Genomic DNA, 20,194 nt, shown 5'->3' with positions numbered 1-20,194 from the left:
TTGCACTGTTGGTAAGTAAGCATTTTACCTGTTGTATTCGGCGCACGTGACAAATAAACTTTGATTTGATTTGATAAAGCCAGTGACTGATGTGGACCTAGGCCATTTTCTGATTAACATAGGACCTAGGCCATTTTCTGATTAACATAGGACCTAGGCCATTTTCTGATTAACATAGGACCTAGGCCATTTTCTGATTAACATAGGACCTAGGCCATTTTCTGATTAACATAGGACCTAGGCCATTTTCTGATTAACATAGGACCGAGGCCATTCAGGATCCGAATACCATAGGACCATGAATGACGGTTCTATCCACACTAGCTGTATGTCAGTAAAAAGGGTGAATGATGATTATATACCCGGATCTATGTAGGTGACATAGAACTACAGCATCAGTCTACTTCAATGTAGGGTGAATGACAGTTCTATCCATTCTAGCTCTATGTCAATGAAAGGGTGAATGTCTATAGATGTCAGTGACAGGAGGTGGGTGCAGTATACAGGGACAGGTCTGTCATTGAGAGGGAACACACAGTCTCCATTGTAACCAGCCCTGAGGTCTCATAACACGTGTTGCTTACAGGAAGCAGCCTAGTTCAGTCAGGAATAAACAAGAACAGAGTGGCTGGAGGGGTGTTTATCAACTCACTTCTCACTCTCTTGGCTGACGGGTGTTTATCAATTCACCTCCGTTGCTTTCATCTTTGAAATGTGTTTCCCGTCCATCCTGTTTGCTAAACAGCTGTTTTAACTCTGCATTGGGTTTGGTTTCTCTGAGAATGACCACATCACAGATCAAAATGTTTTCTAACTGGGTGGACATCTGTGTGTGTGTGTGTGTGTGTGTGTGTGTGTGTCCAGTCAGGGCAGGGTGTGTCAGGTGTTTGGTTATCAAATGAAACTTTCATTTTGAAGAAAAGAAATGTAGAACATATGGGTTCTTTCAAAACTCGCCTGATTACCCCACCCCTCCCATCATGGTTTAATATTCTTGAATTCAACCGTTAATTCCTGGAAGTCAGTGTGTACTTTAGTTACATAAATAGTTGAGTTTCTTACTTCCCCATGGGAGAGATCTGTGCTGAGTATTTGCATATGAACAGTTCACAGGAAAGCTAATAACATTAAAACTGGTTTATTTGGACAACCTGCACTTTTCAGGGGACACTTCTTGAAATCGAAACCACAGTATTTTACCATTACTCAAAGACTTAGAAATGTATAAACGGTCCACTTTATAATTGTGTTACAGAGCGTGTAGGACAGGGATAGGCAGGTTCGGTCATGAAGGGTTGTAGTGTTTGGAGGTTTTTTGTTTCAGTCCAGATCTGACATACCTTATTCCGCTAATGGTGGCCTTAATTGGCTAGTTGAATCAGGTGTTTTTAGAGCTGGGCTGGGTAGACATAAAGTCAAAGAGAATTAAGACGAAGATAATCAAGAAGATCAGAAATAAACAGGCAGGGTAGACAACTTTGCATCTGATGTTTTTTTATTGGTTCACAGTAATGAGTGTAGTGATATTTGGGCTGTAAGTCAGCTTTGCAGCCAAGGCAGCCAGTACTTAACCACAGCTATCCCAGCTATTCCGAGGGCAAACGTCACAAAATCCATTTCCGGTTTTCCATACAAACACACCAGTTAGGCATATCAACATTAGCTAGGTTTCCATCCAATTTGATGCGAATATTCTAAAATCTGCATAAAACAGTATGCCCACTTGAGAGGTGTTTCTTGCTCGTGACTTATTGCTGATAAAAGGCTGTGTGTAATGACGTAGTGCATATAAAATTAACTTTTGCGGTTAAATTGCCATGTACCGAATGAAAAATACAAGTTAAATGGGTTTCCATCGCATTTTCAACTCTACTGATGGTTTTGCCAGAATAACTGTTGCTTTATATGCCCACTGGTATTGGCAAGTGCGTGTTAGCCAACAGCTCACATACACAGTGCAGGTAGGTTACCTACATTATTAGATTATTGTGGATAAGAGCAATATTATTTTTTATTGTCAAGCGGCAGCCAAGCATCAGTTCATGTCACCAGAATAAAAAGAGCCTGGATATGTAAAGGAAATGAGCATCAAGCTCATCAGCCTGCACTTTCACCACCCTGTGAAGTTCATCATTATTTATTTAATCAGTAGCCTAATAAACGACATGGTTTCCCCGAGTCGTAGTGGGAAGACCACATATCATCGCGTGACTCTAAGTCGTTTCTACCGGCATTTCTCGCAAACATAATTTTACTGACACAAAAAGATCCCACCATGTCGAACGAACAAATTGTCTGTAGACATTTATAAAATTGTACCGGCATATTATGTTAGCATCAGTCCGTTCGTGACGTTTTTCAATTCATCCTCATGAAATGGTTGGATAGAAACCTAGTAATAGTGGACTTCTCAAAATAAATATCTTTAGTAAAGGGGTTAACATGAAACGAATCTTCATGTGAAACCATTTGACATAAGAATTGCTCATTTATTTTCATGAAAGTACACTTTGGTCACACATGAAACAAATATTTGGTTTTGGGAGTTATTTGAGTCCCTGAGAGCACAATCGTTCTATATGAATATTAGATAAGCACCATAGCTCACACCCTCAGCTTACATATGGTTTCAAACATTATTGCATAGGACAACTGGTTAGGAAACTGGCAATTATAGAAATCCCAATGCTAGATAGTCCAACAGCATGGGATATGTATTGTACAGAACAAGATAATAAAAAAGTGAATGTGATGAATGCTAACCAAACATATACAAAGTTGTTATTAAAGTTATGGAACGCAATACAAACATTAAAAAGCATAGAACAGACTATTTTGTTATGTCAATAGCAACTGTACACAAGCACCATACAATTCAATTAAAAAACACATATTAGCCTATAATGTGTTTTTTTACATTAGGAAATAGCCCTGTAAAGACACATCTAAGGTCTATTCAGTACGATTTCATCTACAGCTTTTATTGATTAAAGAGTTTGACTGTGTGTGTGTGTGGGGGGGGGGTGTTTGTGTGCGTACGTGCATGCCTACATTTGTGCGAGCATGTATGTGTGCATATGTGCGTGTGTGTAAGGAAGTTGTGGGTTAACTTAACACTGTTTCATAATAACATGTAGGTGTTGTGATATAAAATGTTGTTGAAGACGATATTAACTGAAGCCCCTAATAACGAAATGTGAATGAGTGGGCCGAGGGAACCAAAGGGATCTGCTAAAGATATTCATTAAGGAACTGTACTGTTAACAGCCGACTACGGTATATTATATAATCCTGGAAAATGTCCATTGCTGCTGCTGACAGCATCTAGACTTGAGGATGGTTGGTCATTCAAACACATCAAAAGGCCATAATGGTGCAGTGAACATGGAGCTTTGCGCCAGATTTGTTTCTGTTTTAGCCAACTCACGCAAAAGACAAAGGAGAAGGATAAAACACAAACAGATCCATCTACCAGTCAACATCTATGGCGTAAAAAAGCCACAAACATGGATGACTTAAAATGGAGTTACAGCATTGTACGGTCTCAGCATGCTGCGGTCTCAGCATGCCAGCCCTGCGTCTCAGTATGCCAGCCCTGCGGTCTCAGTATGCCAGCCCTGCGGTCTCAGTATGCCAGCCCTGCGGCCTCTGTATGCCAGCCCTGCGGTCTCAGTATGCCAGCCCTGCGGTCTCAGTATACCAGCCCTGCGGCCTCAGTATGCCAGCCCTGCGGCCTCCGCAGCAGTGGCCAGGGTGGATGTGTTGCCCACGTCAAGGCTTATCCTCTATCTATTTCTCATTTTCTTTCTCCCTGCCAATGTCAAGGCATTGTTCTCCATATCTTTCTCTCTACCCCCACCATCTCTTTCTCTCCCTCTCTCTTTCTCATGTGTCTTTCCCACCCATGCCTATAGCTGGTGACAGCAGAGTTCACAGTTGCTGTGTTTCTCTGTGTTTCTCTCTTTTGACCTGGAACCAAAAAGGGTTAACCAAGCTACAGGAACAGCCAAATAAACCGTGGTTCTAGGTAGACCTTTTTTCTAGTGCATACCCTAGCTAGTGACTTACTGTAATGGGTGAAAATGTGTTTGTTTTATGTTTAATCAATATAAAAAGCATTGCACATGGTAACCTTGAATAAATTAACTGCAGTATATATGATACATTACATGTTATGACAAAATGAGCACCAAAAGCATTGGAATTCAGTTACTACAACAAATCAGACAGTAAACTGCATCAAAAGTTACATTTTCATGGCAGGTATCAAGAGATAATGTCACAAAAGCAAACATTACGGAGTCCATATTAGGACAGCCTCAGTCACAGAGGGACCAGGCTGTCCTAATATGGTAACCATGCATTTTATGACTGATCATATTAAACTATGGAGGGGGGACTTGGTCAAAATTCTAAATACTGATATTAGTTCAATAGATAAAGTGCATCATCCCATGAAAATTATTTGACCTCATGTTACAGTAATTTTAAAACCGAAGAAGAGTGAAATGTTAACTAAATAAACTATATTTGTTTTGTTGTATCAGATCTACTGTAGTTACAGTATATCGTCATTATTTTCAGAATATGGCAATACCTGCACAAAGTAAAACAACTAATTAAATTGTAAAAACTAAGATAAACGTTCATACCCAACTATGTATTCAAACTCGGGCCTTGAGGTCCACTCAAGGAAACTCCTGGTTTTATTTCATCCCTGGTTATGGATGAAATAAAGTTGAACTGCAGACCTCTAAAGTCTACTGGAAGGTTGAGATTTGATCAAACAGCACCGATATTGTAGGAGACACTGTCTAGACAGACCATCAGTCAAACAGATAATACAGAACTCTTTTCAGTCATCCTTTCCCCTTTCCTGGGACATGGGCATATGGGATCATCCATATCTTCAGCCTGGTCTCATAGACTAGACTTAACATAGTAAACTTAAATCCCTGACATTCAAATTAGTATCATATGTTATGGTTGGTATGGTTACATAAGACAGATGGTTACTTAAGGCAAAAAGGAAAGTAGGGTGGTTGGTTGGGGTGGGCCTATGGGTGGTGGGTCAGGGTGGATCAGTAGGCATTTAGCGCAAACGTCTAGCATCCCAAAGTTTGTGAGTTTGAATCTCATCACGGTCAACCTTACTATTTTAGCTAATTAGCAACTTTTCAACTACTTACTACCTTATAGCTACTTTGCTACTACTTAGCATGTTAGATAACCCTAATCATAACCCTAACCTTAACCCTTTTAGCTAACCCTTCCCTTAACCTTAACCTTAAACCTTTAACCTAACTCCTAAACTTAACCCTAACCCTAAGCCCTAGCCTAGCTAACATTAGCCAGCTAGCTAACGTTAGCCCGCTTGCTAACATTAGCCACCTAGCCACTTTACTAGAATTCATAAAATATCACGTTTTTGTAAATTCGTAACGTGTTTTGTAAATTCGTAACCTATTTTGAATTTAGAAAATTCATAACATATAATATGAACAAAGTACATGAAATGGGTGATGGACATCCACAAATTAATACATACCATACGAAATGTAACATATCATACTAAAAGGAGTATCAGGGATTTACATACATAATCATACGAAATGCTCTTTGACCAGGTTGGTATGTTAGACGTACAATTATATTTTCAACTTTAATTGAAATTAATTCATTAATTCATACAAATTTTGAGTAGCTAAATTACTAGTAGTCCACATTCATTAACTAACAAAATACCTAAATGTTGATTGAATCCATATCATTGTAACCCTCCATTGTTAACTGAAATAATTTGGTTTCCCTGGTGACATCAGTCCTGCTCTTCTATTGGCTGTTGGGGTCGAAAGGTGTAGTCAGGGTGATGGTCTTCTCCTAGTTGTGGTTTATTCTGGGTAGTGTAGTCCACAGCAGGTAAGGGTAGTGGACAGGTGCCATTTTGTGAGTCCCCTAGTGTTGTGGGGCAGGAGTCCCACGTCCCACCAGACCTCCAGACCCCAGGGCACCCTGAGCAGTTTTGGCCCCAGCTCTGAACCCTCTTTGCTGGGCACCAGCCTGGGCCAGCACTGGGCCCTGGAAGGGCCTAGACAAAGTTATTGGTGATCTGCCTTTGGTGCTCAAACAGGTCCTCAATCTCTGCACTGTACGCATCACCTGGTAAAAGAAACAAAATACAGTTAGAGATAAGGAGAAAGAAAGAGAGAGAGATTGAGGAAGAGACAGACAGACAGACAGAGAGAGAGAGAGTTTGTGAGAGAGAGCGAGAATGTGTGTTAACGACAGATAAATGTAATTTCCCATACCTGCGTGACATCCATACATGTACGCTCTGTGTCCGTCGTATTTGCATCGACATCTCATCACGTTGTTCTGGAAGTCCGACTCAGCCATATCTAACGAGGGGTTGACTTCCACCTGCAATATGACAGAAACAGAGATTTTTAAATTTGTTTAACTTTATTTAACCAGGTAGGCCAGCTGAGTACATGTTCTCATTTATAACTGCGACCTGACCAAGATAAAGCAAAGCAGTGCGACAAAAACAACAACACAGAGTTACACATAAACAAACGTACAGTCAATAACACAATAGAAAAATCTATGTGCAGTGTGTATAAATGTAGAAGAGTAGGGAGGTAAGGCAATAAATAGGCCATAGAGGCGAAATAATTACAATTTATCATTAACACTGGAGTGATAGATGTGCAGATGATGATGTGCAAGTAGAGATACTGGGGTGCAAAAGAGCAAGAGGATAAGTAACAATATGGGGATGAGGTAGTTGGGTGTGCTATTTACAGATTGGCTGTGTACAGGTACAGTGATCGGTAAGCTGCTCTGAAAGCTGATGCTTAAAGTTAGAGAGGGAGATATAAGACTCCAGCTACAGTGATTTTTGCAATGCGTTCCAGTCATTGGCAGCAGAGAACTGGAAGGAAAGGCGGCCAAAGGAAGTGTTGGCTTTGGGTGTGACCAGTGAAATATACCTGCTGGAGCGCGTGCTACGGGTGGGTGTTGCTATGGTGACCAGTGAGCTGAGATAAGGCGGGGCTTTACCTAGCATAGACTTACAGATGACCTGGAGCCAGTGGGTTTGGCGAAGAATATATGTAGTGAGGGCCAGCCAACGAGAGCATACAGGTTGCAGTGGTGGGTAGTTTATGGGGCTTTGGTGACAAAACGGATGGCACTGTGATGGACTGCATCCAGTTTGCTGAGTAGAGGGCTGGAGGCTATTTTGTAAATGACATCGCCGAAGTCAAGGATCGGTAGGATAGTCAGTTTTACGAGGGTATGTTTGGCAGCATGAGTGAAGGAGGCTTTGTTGCAAAATAGGAAGCCGAAATCCAGATTTAATTTTGAGTCTGGAAAGAGAGTTTACAGTCTAACCAAACACCTAGGTATTTGTAGTTGTCCACATATTCTAAGCCAGAACCATCCAGAGTAGTGATGCTAGTCGGGCGGGAGGGTGTGGGCTGCAATCGGTTGAAGAGCATGCACTTAGTTTTACTTGCATGTAAAAGCAGTTGGAGGCCTCGGAAAGAGTGTTGTACGGCATTGAAGCTCGTTTGGAGGTTTGTTAGCACAGTGTCCAAAGAAGGGCCAGATGTATACAGAATGGTGTCGTCTGCATAGAGGTGGATCAGAGAATCACCAGCATCAAGAGCAATATCATTGCTATATATAGAGAAAGAGTCGGCCCGAGAATTTAACCCTGTGCCACCCCCATAGAGACTGCTAGAGGTCCGGACAACAGGCCCTCCGATTTGACACACTGAACTCTATCTGAGAAGTAGTTGGTGAACCAGGCGAGGCAGTAATTTGAGAAGCCAAGGCTATTGAGTCTGCTGATAAGAATGCGGTGATTGACAGAGTCGAAAGCCTTGGCCAGGTCGATGAAGACGGCTGCACAGTACTGTCTTTTATCGATGGCGGTTATGATATCGTTTAGGACCTTGAGCGTGGCTGAGGTGCACCCATGACCAGCTCGGAAACCGGATTGCATAGTGGAGAAGGTACGGTGGGATTCGAAATGGTCGGTGATCTGTTTGTTAACTTGGCTTTCAAAGATTTTAGAAAGGCAGGGCAGGATGGATATAGGTCTATAACAGTTTGGGTCTAGAGTGTCTCCCCCTTTGAAGAGAGGGATGACCGCAACAGCTTTCCAATCTTTGGGGATCTCAGACGATAAGAAAGAGAGGTTGAACAGGCTGGTAATAGGGGTTGCAACAATTGCGGCGGATAATTTTAGAATGAGAGGGTCCAGATTGTCTCGCTCAGCTGATATGTAGGGGTCCAGATTTTGCAGCTATTTGAGAACATCAGCTGTCTGGATATGGTTGAAGGAGAAGCGGGGGGGGGGGGCCTTGGGCAAGTTGCTGCAGGGGGTGCTGAGACGTTGACCAGGGTAGGGGTGGCCAGGTGGAAAACATGGCCAACTGTAGACAAATGCTTATTGAAATTAGCGATTATCGTAGATTTATCGGTGGTGACAATGTTTCCTATCCTCAGTGCGTGCAGTGGGCAGCTGGGAGGAGGTGCTCTTATTCTCCATGGACTTTACAGTGTCCCAAAAGTTTTGGGAATTAGTGCTACAGGATGCAAATTTCTGTTTGAAAAAGCTAGCCTTAGCTTTCCTAACTGACTGAGTATATTGGTTCCTGATTTCCCTGAAAAATTGCATATCGCAGGGGCTATTCAATGCTATTGCAGTACGCCACAGGATGTTTTTGTGCTGGTCAAGGGCAGTCAAGTCTGGGTTGAACCAAGGGCTATATCTGTTCTCATGTTCTACATTTTTTGAATGGGGCATACTTATTTAAGATGGTGAGGAAAGCACTTTTAAAGAGCAACCAGGCATCCTCTACTGATGGGATGAGGTCAATATCCTTCCAGGATACCCGGGAAAGGTTGATTAGAAAGGCCTGCTCGCTGAAGTGTTTTAGGGAGCGTTTGACAGTGATGTAAGTCGCTCTGGATAAGAGCGTCTGCTAAATGACGTAAATGTAAAAATGAGGGGTGGTGGTTTGACCTCGGACCCATTACGCACGCAGGCAATGATTGCTGAGATCCTGGTTGAAGACGGCGGAGGTGTATTTAGAGGGCAAATTGGTCAGGATGATATCTAAGAGGGTGCCCATGGTTACAGATTTAGGGTTGTACCTGGTAGGTTCCTTGATAAATTGTGTGAGATAGAGGGCATCTAGCTTAGATTGTAGGATGGCCGAGGTGTTAAGTACAGTGCTGTGAAAAAGTATTTGCCCCCGTCCTGATTTCTTATTTTTTTGCACATTTGTCACACTTAAATATTTTAGGGTCATGAAGGTTCAGATAGCTTTTTTCCCTTAATAAATAAAATCACCACTTATCTGCATTTTGTGTTTACTTGGGTTATCTTTCTGTAATATTTAAATTTGTTTGATGATCTGAAACATTTAAGTGTGACAAATGTGCAAAAAAATAAGAAATCAGGAAGCGAGCAAATACTTTTTCCCAGCACTGTATGTCCCAGTTTAGGTCACCTAACAGTACGAACTCTGAAGATAGATGGGGGGGCAATCAATTCACATATGGTGTCCAGGGCACAGCTGGGGGCCGAGGGGGGTCTATAACAAGCGGCAATGGTGAAAGACTTGTTTCTGGAAAGGTGGATTTTTAAAAGTAGAAGCTCGAATTGTTTGGGCACAGACCTGGATAGTATGACAGAACTCTGCAGGCTATCTCTGCAGTAGATTGCAACTACACCCTTTGGCAGTTCTATCTTGTCGAAAAATGTTATAGGTATGGATGGACATTTCAGGATTTTTGGTGGCCTTCCTAAGCCAGGATTCAGACATGGCTAGGACATCCAAGTTGGCAGAATGTGCTAAAGCAGTGAATAAAACAAGCTTAGGGAGAAGGCGTCTAATGTTAACATGCATGAAACCAAGGCTTTTACGGTTACAGAAGTCAACAGATGAGAGCGTCTGGGGAGTGGGAGTGGAGCTAGGGGCTGCAGGGCCTGGGTTAACCGCTACATCACCAGAGGAACAGAGGAGAAGTAGGATAAGGGTACGGCTAAAGGCTATTAGAACTGGTCGTCTAGTGCGTTCGGAACAGAGCGTAAAAGGAGCAGATTTCTGGGCGCAGAATAATAGATTCTAGGCATAATATAGAGACAAGGGTATGGTAGGATGTGAATACAGTGGATGTAAACCTAAGCATTGAGAGATGATGAGAGAGGTTTTGTCTCTAGAGGCACCATTTAAGCCAGGTGATGTCACCGCATGTGTGGGGGGTGGAACAAAAGGGCTAGCTAAGGAATATTGAGCAGGGCTGGAGGCTCTACAGTGAAATTAGACAATAATCACTAACCAAAACAGCAGTAGACAAGGCATATTGACATTAGGGAGAGGCATCATAGGGTCCAGTGAGTAGTTAGATGAGCTGGAGACGCGGCGATTCAGACAGCTAGCGGGCCGGGGCTAGCAGGCTAGCAGATGGGCCTTCGGGGGACGCCGCCACGGAAGAGCCTGTTGAAACCCCCTCGGACGGTTACATTGGCAGACCAGTCATGATGGATTAGCGGGGCTCTGTGTCGTCAGTAAAAGGGTCCAGGCCAACTGGCAAAATAGGTATTGTAGCCCAAGAATTGGCTGATGGACCTCTTTGGCTGAATTGGCTGATGGACCAGACGTCTGACTGCTACGCCATCTTGGGAAAGTATAGTCAACTCCCATATATATTGTAAATGAGAACTTGTTCTCAACTTGCCTACCTGGTTAAATAAAGGTGAAATTAAAAAATGTATATACAGTGCCTTGCGAAAATATTCGGCCCCCTTGAACTTTTCGACCTTTTGCCACATTTCAGGCTTCAAACATAAAGATATAAAACTGTAATTTGTTGTGAAGAATCAACAACAAGTGGGACACAATCATGAAGTGGAACGAAATTTATTGGATATTTCAAACTTTTTTAACAAATAAAAATCGCAAGGCACTGTATATATATATATATATATATATATATATATATATATATATATATATATATATATATATATGCAATGTCTAACACCAGTGTGCACTAAACTACACCAGAACAAGAAACACATATTTAAATTGGGACTGATGAGCTTGATGTACTCAAATAGAGTTTGCACTTGTCCACTGTGCACGTATCAGTAGCTGAGAGTACTTGAGCCCTGCAATGAGCCAGAGCTACTACAAAGCTATTACAATGTAAGAGTATGATGGCTGTCTGTGACCTCCTGACCTGCAGCCGCTCACTCCATCTTCACCCCACTGTGTTATTAGAAAGCAGAGGGAGGGAGTTTCTCATTTCATTTCATTCTTCCCCCTCAAGTCTCCCTGCCATATCAGACCCATGGAGAGGAAGAGAGCAGTCTTAGCCTACTTCCCAAGTAGCACCCTATTCCCTTTGTAGTGCACTACTTTTGATCAGGGCTCATATATATATATATATATAGAGAGAGAGAGAGAGAGAGAGAGAGAGAGAGAGAGAGAGAGAGAGAGAGAGAGAGAGAGAGAGAGAGAGAGAGAGAGAGAGAGAGAGAGATCCACATTTGCTATTTAATAACATTCAGTTGAAAGACACTGGGAGACATCAGCAGTAATAGCAGCCTAAGGAAAACTCATACAGTAAATAGTTGTATGACTATTGTATGGAAGGTTGTGTAAGTTTAGTATAAATGTTGAGTAACAAAGACATTCTCAACCCACACAGTGTGCATCCTTAGAAGAAGAGTTGTGTAATTGTATGGTTTGTCACAGGACTAATGGATTGCCATTCCAACTGAGTCTCACACCATTTGAGTCATAACAGAAAACTATTTTAGAGGAAGCCTCAATCTGTTTGCTATCCACTTCTGTGTTTCTGTCCTGTCATTGAGAGTCTGAATCTCTTGTAAAAATAAATTGATCACAAAAAAGTCTCAATGCAGTTTACCATATGGGCAAACATTACTCCTGGCTCGTTTAAAGGACAGCTTTATGTTGAGGACTAAAGCTGAATTAAAGCAGTCATTTAGTGTGTGGTTAAGAAGGTACAGTAGTTACAGAGAGCATAACCGTGACTGTATAAGTGTCTGTAATAGGTGCTATTCTGAGCTCTACCATGTTCTTATAGACTGTTATTCACCAGTCTACATCCACAGCTGCTGACATAACCATTCTGTTCTGTAACGCACACACACACACACACACACTAACACACACACGCATGTGGATGAGGGCAAACACAGTCAGGCAACCGAACACACACACACACATAAACACACGCATGCGGATGAGGGCAAACACAGTCAGGCAACCAAACACACACACACACACACACACACACACACACACACACACACACACACACACACACACACACACACACACACACACACACACACACACACACACACACACACACACACACTCCGTGATAATACTGAGAAGCCATATTCCCTAATAGCTGCTCTGTAAATGTACTACACCCACTCTAAATACAGGCTGCATCCAGCTACACAGGAAAACAACTTTAACCCCTAAAAAACATATTTAAAACTTTGTGAATGCTCAAAAACTAGGCATGATGGAAACTCTGTAGAAATTACAGTGTTGGACTTTGTCGTCTGTAGTCGGTTGGCTTGGGCCATCGGAATGTGTAACAGCGTGATAAAAAGGCCTGTAAGGACAGCAAAGGAATTCCATGGGGAGAAATGAAAATGTGGTGGCTGGCTGTAATGAGAAGGGTCTAATGATAGAGGGTTAATTTGGGTAATTGGGGAATGTTTAGTCCATGTCTCTCAAATGTAGATATGTAATGTTATGGTCCTGCGTTCACTAAGTGTCTCAGAGTAGGAGTGCTGATCTATGATCAGGGCACCCCGTTTTACTTAACTGGTCCTAGGTCATCACTCCTACTCCGAGACACGTTGTGAATAAAAGCCCTGAACGGTGCACCCCACTGAATAGGGCCTCGAGTTTTAACAACTGGAGATTGGACAACTGGAAGGGTTATTCGGCTGTCCCCATAGGATAACCCTTTGGAGAACCCTTTAGGTTCCAGGTAGAACCCTTTTGGATTCCATGTAGAACCCTTTTCACAGAGGGTTCTACATGGAACCTAAAAGGATTGTACCTGGAACCAAAAAGGGTTCTCCTATGGGGACAGCTGAAGAACCCTTTTGGAACCCTTTTTTCGAAGAGTTACATGCTCACTCATTCCTGTCCTCATCTTCTCACTCCTGTCCTCCTCTTCTCACTCCTGTCTTCATCTTCTCACTCCTGTCCTCCTCTTCTCCTGTCCTCCTCTTCTCACTCCTGTTCTCTTCTCACTCCTGCCCTCCTCTTCTCACTCCTGTCCTCCTCTTCTCACTCCTGTCCTCATCTTCTCACTCCTGTCCTCCTCTTCTCCTGTCCTCCTCTTCTCACTCCTGTCCTCCTCTTCTCACTCCTGTTCTCTTCTCACTCCTGTCCTCCTCTTCTCACTCCTGTCCTCCTCTTCTCACTCCTGTTCTCTTCTCACTCCTGTCCTCATCTTCTCACTCCTGTCCTCCTCTTCTCACTCTGTCCTCCTCTTCTCACTCCTGTCCTCCTCTTCTCACTCCTGTTCTCTTCTCACTCCTGTCCTCCTCTTCTCACTCCTGTCCTCCTCTTCTCCTGTTTTCTTCTCTCCTCTCTTCCTCAACTCCTTTTCTTCTCACAGCTGTTGCATTGCCACCACTTGTAATTACGCCCTGCTCTACATGCCTAAAATACACACATTTGTGTGTGTGTCCCCGTGAGTGTGTGTGTGTCCCCGTGAGCGTGTGTGTGTCCCCGTGAGCGTGTGTGTACATCTATCATAGGGACATGGAGGGTGACTAAATAAAACAGGCTGAGACACTTTTCACTGTAACCTCTCAACTGACTCCCATGGCCTAGGTAGCACAGTCATTAAGGGAACGAGTTTCACCATAACCCTCCTCATTAACAGAGAGTGATTAGGTAGTACTATTAGTAATTACAGGGGTGCTAGTTTCACCATAACCCTCCTCATTAACAGAGAGTGATTAGGTAGTACTATTAGTAATTACAGGGGTGGTAGATTCACTATAACCCTCCTCTCATTAACAGATAGCGGGTTTCACTGTAACCCATGGCTTTCCCATGCCTCAGAGGTATACAAATAATCGAAAGCCTAATTGCCCCCAGGGACAGCATGCTGGGATTAGTAATGTGAGACAGAAGTGGTGGCTGATGGGAGTTGGAGTTTTTTTTATGTGTCCTGAGGTGGCGCCCACAAGGACACAGCTGATTAACATGAGACAGGGTAATGACAGAGATGGAGAGTGTGTGTGTGTGTGTGTGTGTGTGTGTGTGTGTGTGTGTGTGTGTGTGTGTGTGTGTGTGTGTGTGTGTGTGTGTGTGTGTGTGTGTGTGTGTGTGTGTGTGTGTGTGTGTGCGTGTGTACATACATGTGTACAACATGGCTGTCTCTCATGGTAACACAGAGGGTGGTCTGCAGACCTCGGTCACATACATGTTAAATACTTCAACATACTTTAATAGTTTTGCGGGGTAAAAAGGGACCAATGGGATCATCTAAAAAGTGTAAACTCCAAGCTGAATCAAGCGCAGCTGTGTGTGTCTGTGCGTGTGTATGTACCTGGAATATGTAGTCTCCAGGCTTGACATCGGTGATGTCGATCCACTGACAGTCGATGTCGTGGCGGTACGTATCCCAGCAGCCCACTGAGATGCCCTGGTCGCCCATGTTGTAGCAGGAGAAACGCTTATGCAGACCTGACACACAGACAAGAACAGTGACTTTACTCTTCAGCTTGATGCTTTTAGGAGCCAGTTTCAGCTATTCAAAAAGAAAAGTAACCATGGTCCAGGAATAATTTAGGTCATGGACAGCATATGAAGCCAAGTTGTTTAAAATAAATGGTTGATATAAATGTTAATAGCAGGTGACATTGCCATATTATGAATGTTAACAACATGTGACATGAGGCGCTATCCATGTTAATAACAGGTGTTATTAACTTCAGGGTGATTATGTATGCATGTTAATAACGTGTGACATTATGGGTTTATCCATGATAATAACAGGTGTTATTACCTTCAGGGCAGTATTTATCCATGTTAATAACACGTGTTATTACCCTCAAGGCAGTACGCATCCATGCTAATAACAGGTGTTATTACCTTCAGGGCAGTATTTATCCATGTTAATAACATGTGTTATTACCCTCAAGGCAGTACGCATCCATGTTAATAACAGGTGTTGTTACCTTCAGGGCAGTATGTATGAATGTTAATAACATGTGACATTAGGTGATATCCATGTTAATAACAGGTGTTATTACCTTCAGGGCAGTATGTATCCTCCAGACAGAAGCTGGCCTTGTGTCCCTCTGCTATCCTGGTCCCATTCAGAGTCAGCAGGTCATAGTGGGTGAACACCTCAATGCTGTGGTAGTGCCTGGTAACACAGAATAAAAGGGGTGGTCAGGGTGTGTGTGTGTGTGTGTGTGTGTGCAGCTGGCTCTCTCAGTCTCACATTAGAACTAGACGTTGATCCATGTTTCTCAAAGTATTTAAGGTTAAGTTTAGGCGTCAACTCTGAAATCTTAAGGTTAGGCAAGGGTTAAGGTTTTTGGATAGACAAAAATCTCAAAAACAACTTTCTATCACTGGAATTAAACTTGTAACCTTTGGAATCAGAGGTAGATGTTTACACACATCCGCCATCCGATCCACCATCCCTGTCCACAACACCCTTGCAAAACTGAAACCTACGTGAAAGTAACAGTGCTCACTGTTGCCCATAGTGGTCAGTTTCCACATCATCTCCCCATGTCCTCAGGCATGGATGGACGTTGACTACTGACTTGTATCACGGGTGACCTGGCTGGTGTGTGTATGTCTGGGAATCAGAACAGTCGCTCCCTATGGCTGGTAGCCCAGTGATCTCAACACTAGAACATGTGGCAGAGTAACACCTCTCATAGAAGCTTGTTCTACAACTTGCTAGGTTGCACCGCTCACACACAGACCTGTTTACACACTCACAGTGAATGGGGGGCTTTGAAACTCACCTACACACACATTCATGCATTTCTCGTGAACACACACATACAGTGCACACAGGCACACGGCTCCAGGCATAAATGACATAAGAGGTCGCTTTTAGCACCGACCAGCAGAAAAATCAGTCAGAGTCTCATCTTAATTTGAGGGTAACAGTAGTAGAATATAAGGTTCAGTCAGAGTCTCATCTTAATTTGAGGGTAACAGTAGTAGAATATTCAAGGATCAGACATTTGGTTATGCATCAGCAGTTGTTCTCTTATGTCAGTCACTGACAGTCACTCAATTAGCAAAGTCAGCTAAAACATTTAAATTGGTAAGTTAGTCTTGCCAGCTATCTATCTAAAGGTGTAGTAATCATGGCCTGATACCCACAAGACACAGGGGCCCTGACCTACAGGGGGCAGTGACCTACACGGGGCCCTGATCTCCAGGTGGGCCCTGATCTCCAGGCGGGCCCTGATCTCCAGGCGGGCCCTGACCTCCAGTGGGCCCTGAACTCCAGGGGGCCCTGACCTGCAGGGGCCCCCCATTGATTTTGTTAGTCACACTAGCTCAGAAATCATATTAACATGGCAAAATGTCTACAATTGCAGGTAATTTGCTTTAAAACTGAAAAAATGTAAATCCACCCTAAGGCAAAATGAGTAGAATTGCATGAAATGTGTTATATGAAAAATGACGCCTTAAAAGTGATGGGTCATTCGCTTGCAATGTACTTAGCAATGACATCCACTAAGAGATAAGCATAACAGAATAGCAATATTAATCTTTTTTTTCCCCAAACGGGCATTTTCCATAAGTCTATCCATAACATTATCGAAGAAAAGCTTTATGTGGACCATTAGTTTCTGTAAGTAAGTTTCTGCCAAACAGCATTTATTGTCCTTAATGACAATTAGATCATACTTTTACATGCTTTCTAACCTGTATCTAAATCAATTCAATGCAGTTCAAGTCAATAGACCTTACTCATTCCACACAGAACAATTATGTCCCACAAGGGCCATTACAGCTGTAAAATGGAAGTCTGTGGTGTTGGTTTCCATAACTCCTTCAGGTAATGTAACTCACTGTCACGTCCTGACCATAGTAAGAGGTTATTTTCTATGGTAGAGTAGGTCAGGGCGTGACAGGGGGTGTTTTGTGTTTTCAATTTTTTTTTATATCTAGTTTTTTATTTCTATGTTGTTTTTTTTGGAATGATCTCCAATTAGAGGCAGCTGGTCCTCGTAGTCTCTAATTGGAGATCATACTTAAGTAGGGTTTTTTTCCACCTGTGTTTGTGGGTAGTTGTCTTCTGTTTAGTCTATGTACCTGACAGAACTGTGCGCTTTCGTTTTCACTTTGTTATTTTTTCTTTAGTGTTTTGAGTTAAAATAAATATTCATCATGAGCAATCAACACGCTGCGCTTTGGTCCCCTCTCTACGACAGCCGTTATACTCACAACCTGTAACATGGTCATCCAAAACCACAACTTCCACTACCAAACACTTATAATGACCGAAGACTCCAGCAGCCTCCCTGTGACTGTAACTAAGGGACTTTAACTGACTGTAACTAAGGGACTGTAACTAATGGACTCTAACTAAGGGACTTTAACTGACTCTAACTAAGGGACTTTAACTAAGGGACTGTTACTAAGGGCGTTTTTACATATGAAATTCAGTTCCCTGATTCGGTTTCCTACAGTGTTTTTGAGAATTCTACAGAATAGGTTTTGTTTTCACAAGACCTGAAAAGAACTGTTTCAGGATGTGATTAGAAAAATGTACATTCTACATGACGTTAGCAAGCTAGCTTGTTTGCAACGGACAAAAAGTTCAATACGACTCGCACTTCTGGTCCTGAATCTTAGACCCCCTACTCACCAGGTCCAGGATTCGTTTCAGTCAGGGTAAGTTTGCTTTAGAGCACGGATCAGGGTACCTAATGCTCCAGGAACCAGGTCATTCAGGGGATATGTGAAAGTACCTTAACTCCTACACCCACAAGCAGTGTTGGAAAAAGCACCCAATTGTCATACTGGAGTAAAAGTAAAGATACCTTAACAGAAAATTACTAAAATAAAAGTGAAAGTACCCAGTAAAATACTACTTGAGTAAAAGTCAGAGTATTTGGTTTTAAATATACTTAAGTATCAAAAGTAAATGTAATTGCTAAAATATACTTAAGTGTCAAACAAACAAAGCATTTGTGTTTAGTGAGTCCGCCAGATCAGAGGCAGTAGTGATGACCAGGGATGTTCTCTTGATAAGTGCGTAAATTGGACCATTTTTCTGTCCTGCTAAGCATTCAAAATGTAACGAGTACTTTTGAGTGTCAGGGAAAATGTATGGAGTAAAAATTACATTATCTTATTTAGGAATATAGTGAAAGGTAAAAGTTGTCAAAAAGATAAATACACTGCTCAAAAAAATAAAGGGAACACTTAAACAACACAATGTAACTCCAAGTCAATCACACTTCTGTGAAATCAAACTGTCCACTTAGGAAGCAACACTGATTGACAATAAATTTCACATGCTGTTGTGCAAATGGAATAGACAACAGGTGGAAATTATAGGCAATTAGCAAGACACCCCCAATAAAGGAGTGGTTTGGCAGGTGGTGACCACAGACCACTTCTCAGTTCTTATGCTTCCTGGCTGATGTTTTGGTCACTTTTGAATGCTGGCGGTGCTTTCACTCTAGTGGTAGCATGAGACGGAGTCTACAACCCACACAAGTGGCTCAGGTAGTGCAGCTCATCCAGGATGGCACATCAATGCGAGCTGTGGCAAGAAGGTTTGCTGTGTCTGTCAGCGTAGTGTCCAGAGCATGGAGGCGCTACCAGGAGACAGGCCAGTACATCAGGAGACGTGGAGGAGGCCGTAGGAGGGCAACAACCCAGCAGCAGGACCGCTACCTCCGCCTTTGTGCAAGGAGGAGCAGGAGAAGCACTGCCAGAGCCCTGCAAAATGAACTCCAGCAGGCCACAAATGTGCATGTGTCTGCTCAAACGGTCAGAAACAGACTCCATGAGGGTGGTATGAGGGCCCGACGTCCACAGGTGGGGGCTGTGCTTACAGCCCAACACCATGCAGGTCGTTTGGCATTTGCCAGAGAACACCAAGATTGGAAAATTCGCCACTGGCGCCCTGTGCTCTTCACAGATGAAAGCAGGTTCAAACTGAGCACGTGACAGACGTGACAGAGTCTGGAGATGCCGTGGAGAACGTTCTGCTGCCTGCAACATCCTCCAGCATGACCGGTTTGGCGGTGGGTCAGTCATGGTGTGCGGTGGCATTTCTTTGGGGGGCCGCACAGCCATCCATGTGCTCGCCAGAGGTAGCCTGACTGCCATTAGGTACCGAGATGAGATCCTCAGACCCCTTGTGAGACCATATGCTGGTGCGGTGTGCCCTGGGTTCCTCCTAATGCAAGACAATGCTAGACCTCATGTGGCTGGAGTGTGTCAGCAGTTCCTGCAAGAGGAAGGCATTGATGCTATGGACTGGCCCGCCCGTTCCCCAGACCTGAATCCAATTGAGCACATCTGGGACATCATGTCTTGCTCCATCCACCAACACCACGTTGCACCACAGACTGTCCAGGAGTTGGCGGATGCTTTAGTCCAGGTCTGGGAGGAGATCCCTCAGGAGACCATCCGCCACCTCATCAAGAGCATGCCCAGGCGTTGTAGGGAGGTCATACAGGCACATGGAGGCCACACACACTACTGAGCCTCATTTTGACTTGTTTTAAGGACATTACATCAAAGTTGGATCAGCCTGTAGTGTGGTTTTCCACTTTAATTTTGAGTGTGCCTCCAAATCCAGACCTCCGTGGGTTGATAAATTGGATTTCCATTGATTATTTTTGTGTGAGTTTGTTGTCAGCACATTCAACTATGTAAAGAAAAAAGTATTTAATAACATTATTTCTTTCATTCAGATCTAGGATGTGTTCTTTAAGTGTTCCCTTTATTTTTTTGAGCAGTATATTAAAGTACAGATAGCCCAGAAAATTTGTACTTGAAAGTATTTTTACTTAAGTACTTCATACCACTGCCCACGTCCCCTCCATAGAGTATAGTGATATAGTACTACAACTCATGACAAGTATGGCAACAGA

General features: G+C 43.0%; 1 protein-coding gene across 1 annotated transcript in view; it reads right to left on the bottom strand.

Moving 5' to 3' along the window:
- Nucleotides 1-2,468: 2,468 nt before the first annotated feature.
- LOC106577236 (lysyl oxidase homolog 4) overlaps nt 2,469-20,194 on the bottom strand; it is a 51,564-nt gene continuing 33,838 nt past the window's right edge. The window contains exons 12-15 of the mRNA XM_014155154.2: nt 15,353-15,468; nt 14,647-14,783; nt 6,309-6,420; nt 2,469-6,159 (exon numbers count right to left, since the gene is read on the bottom strand). Of these exons, the coding sequence (XP_014010629.1) occupies nt 6,089-6,159; nt 6,309-6,420; nt 14,647-14,783; nt 15,353-15,468 (436 nt within the window). The 3' untranslated portion in view covers nt 2,469-6,088. The remainder of the gene's footprint in view (nt 6,160-6,308; nt 6,421-14,646; nt 14,784-15,352; nt 15,469-20,194) is intronic.

Source organism: Salmo salar, chromosome ssa18 (assembly GCF_905237065.1).
Source record: "Salmo salar chromosome ssa18, Ssal_v3.1, whole genome shotgun sequence".
NCBI lineage: Eukaryota > Metazoa > Chordata > Actinopteri > Salmoniformes > Salmonidae > Salmo > Salmo salar.
The sequence above is the reverse complement of the archived record's forward strand: the minus strand, read 5'-3'. Positions and strand labels throughout refer to the sequence as shown.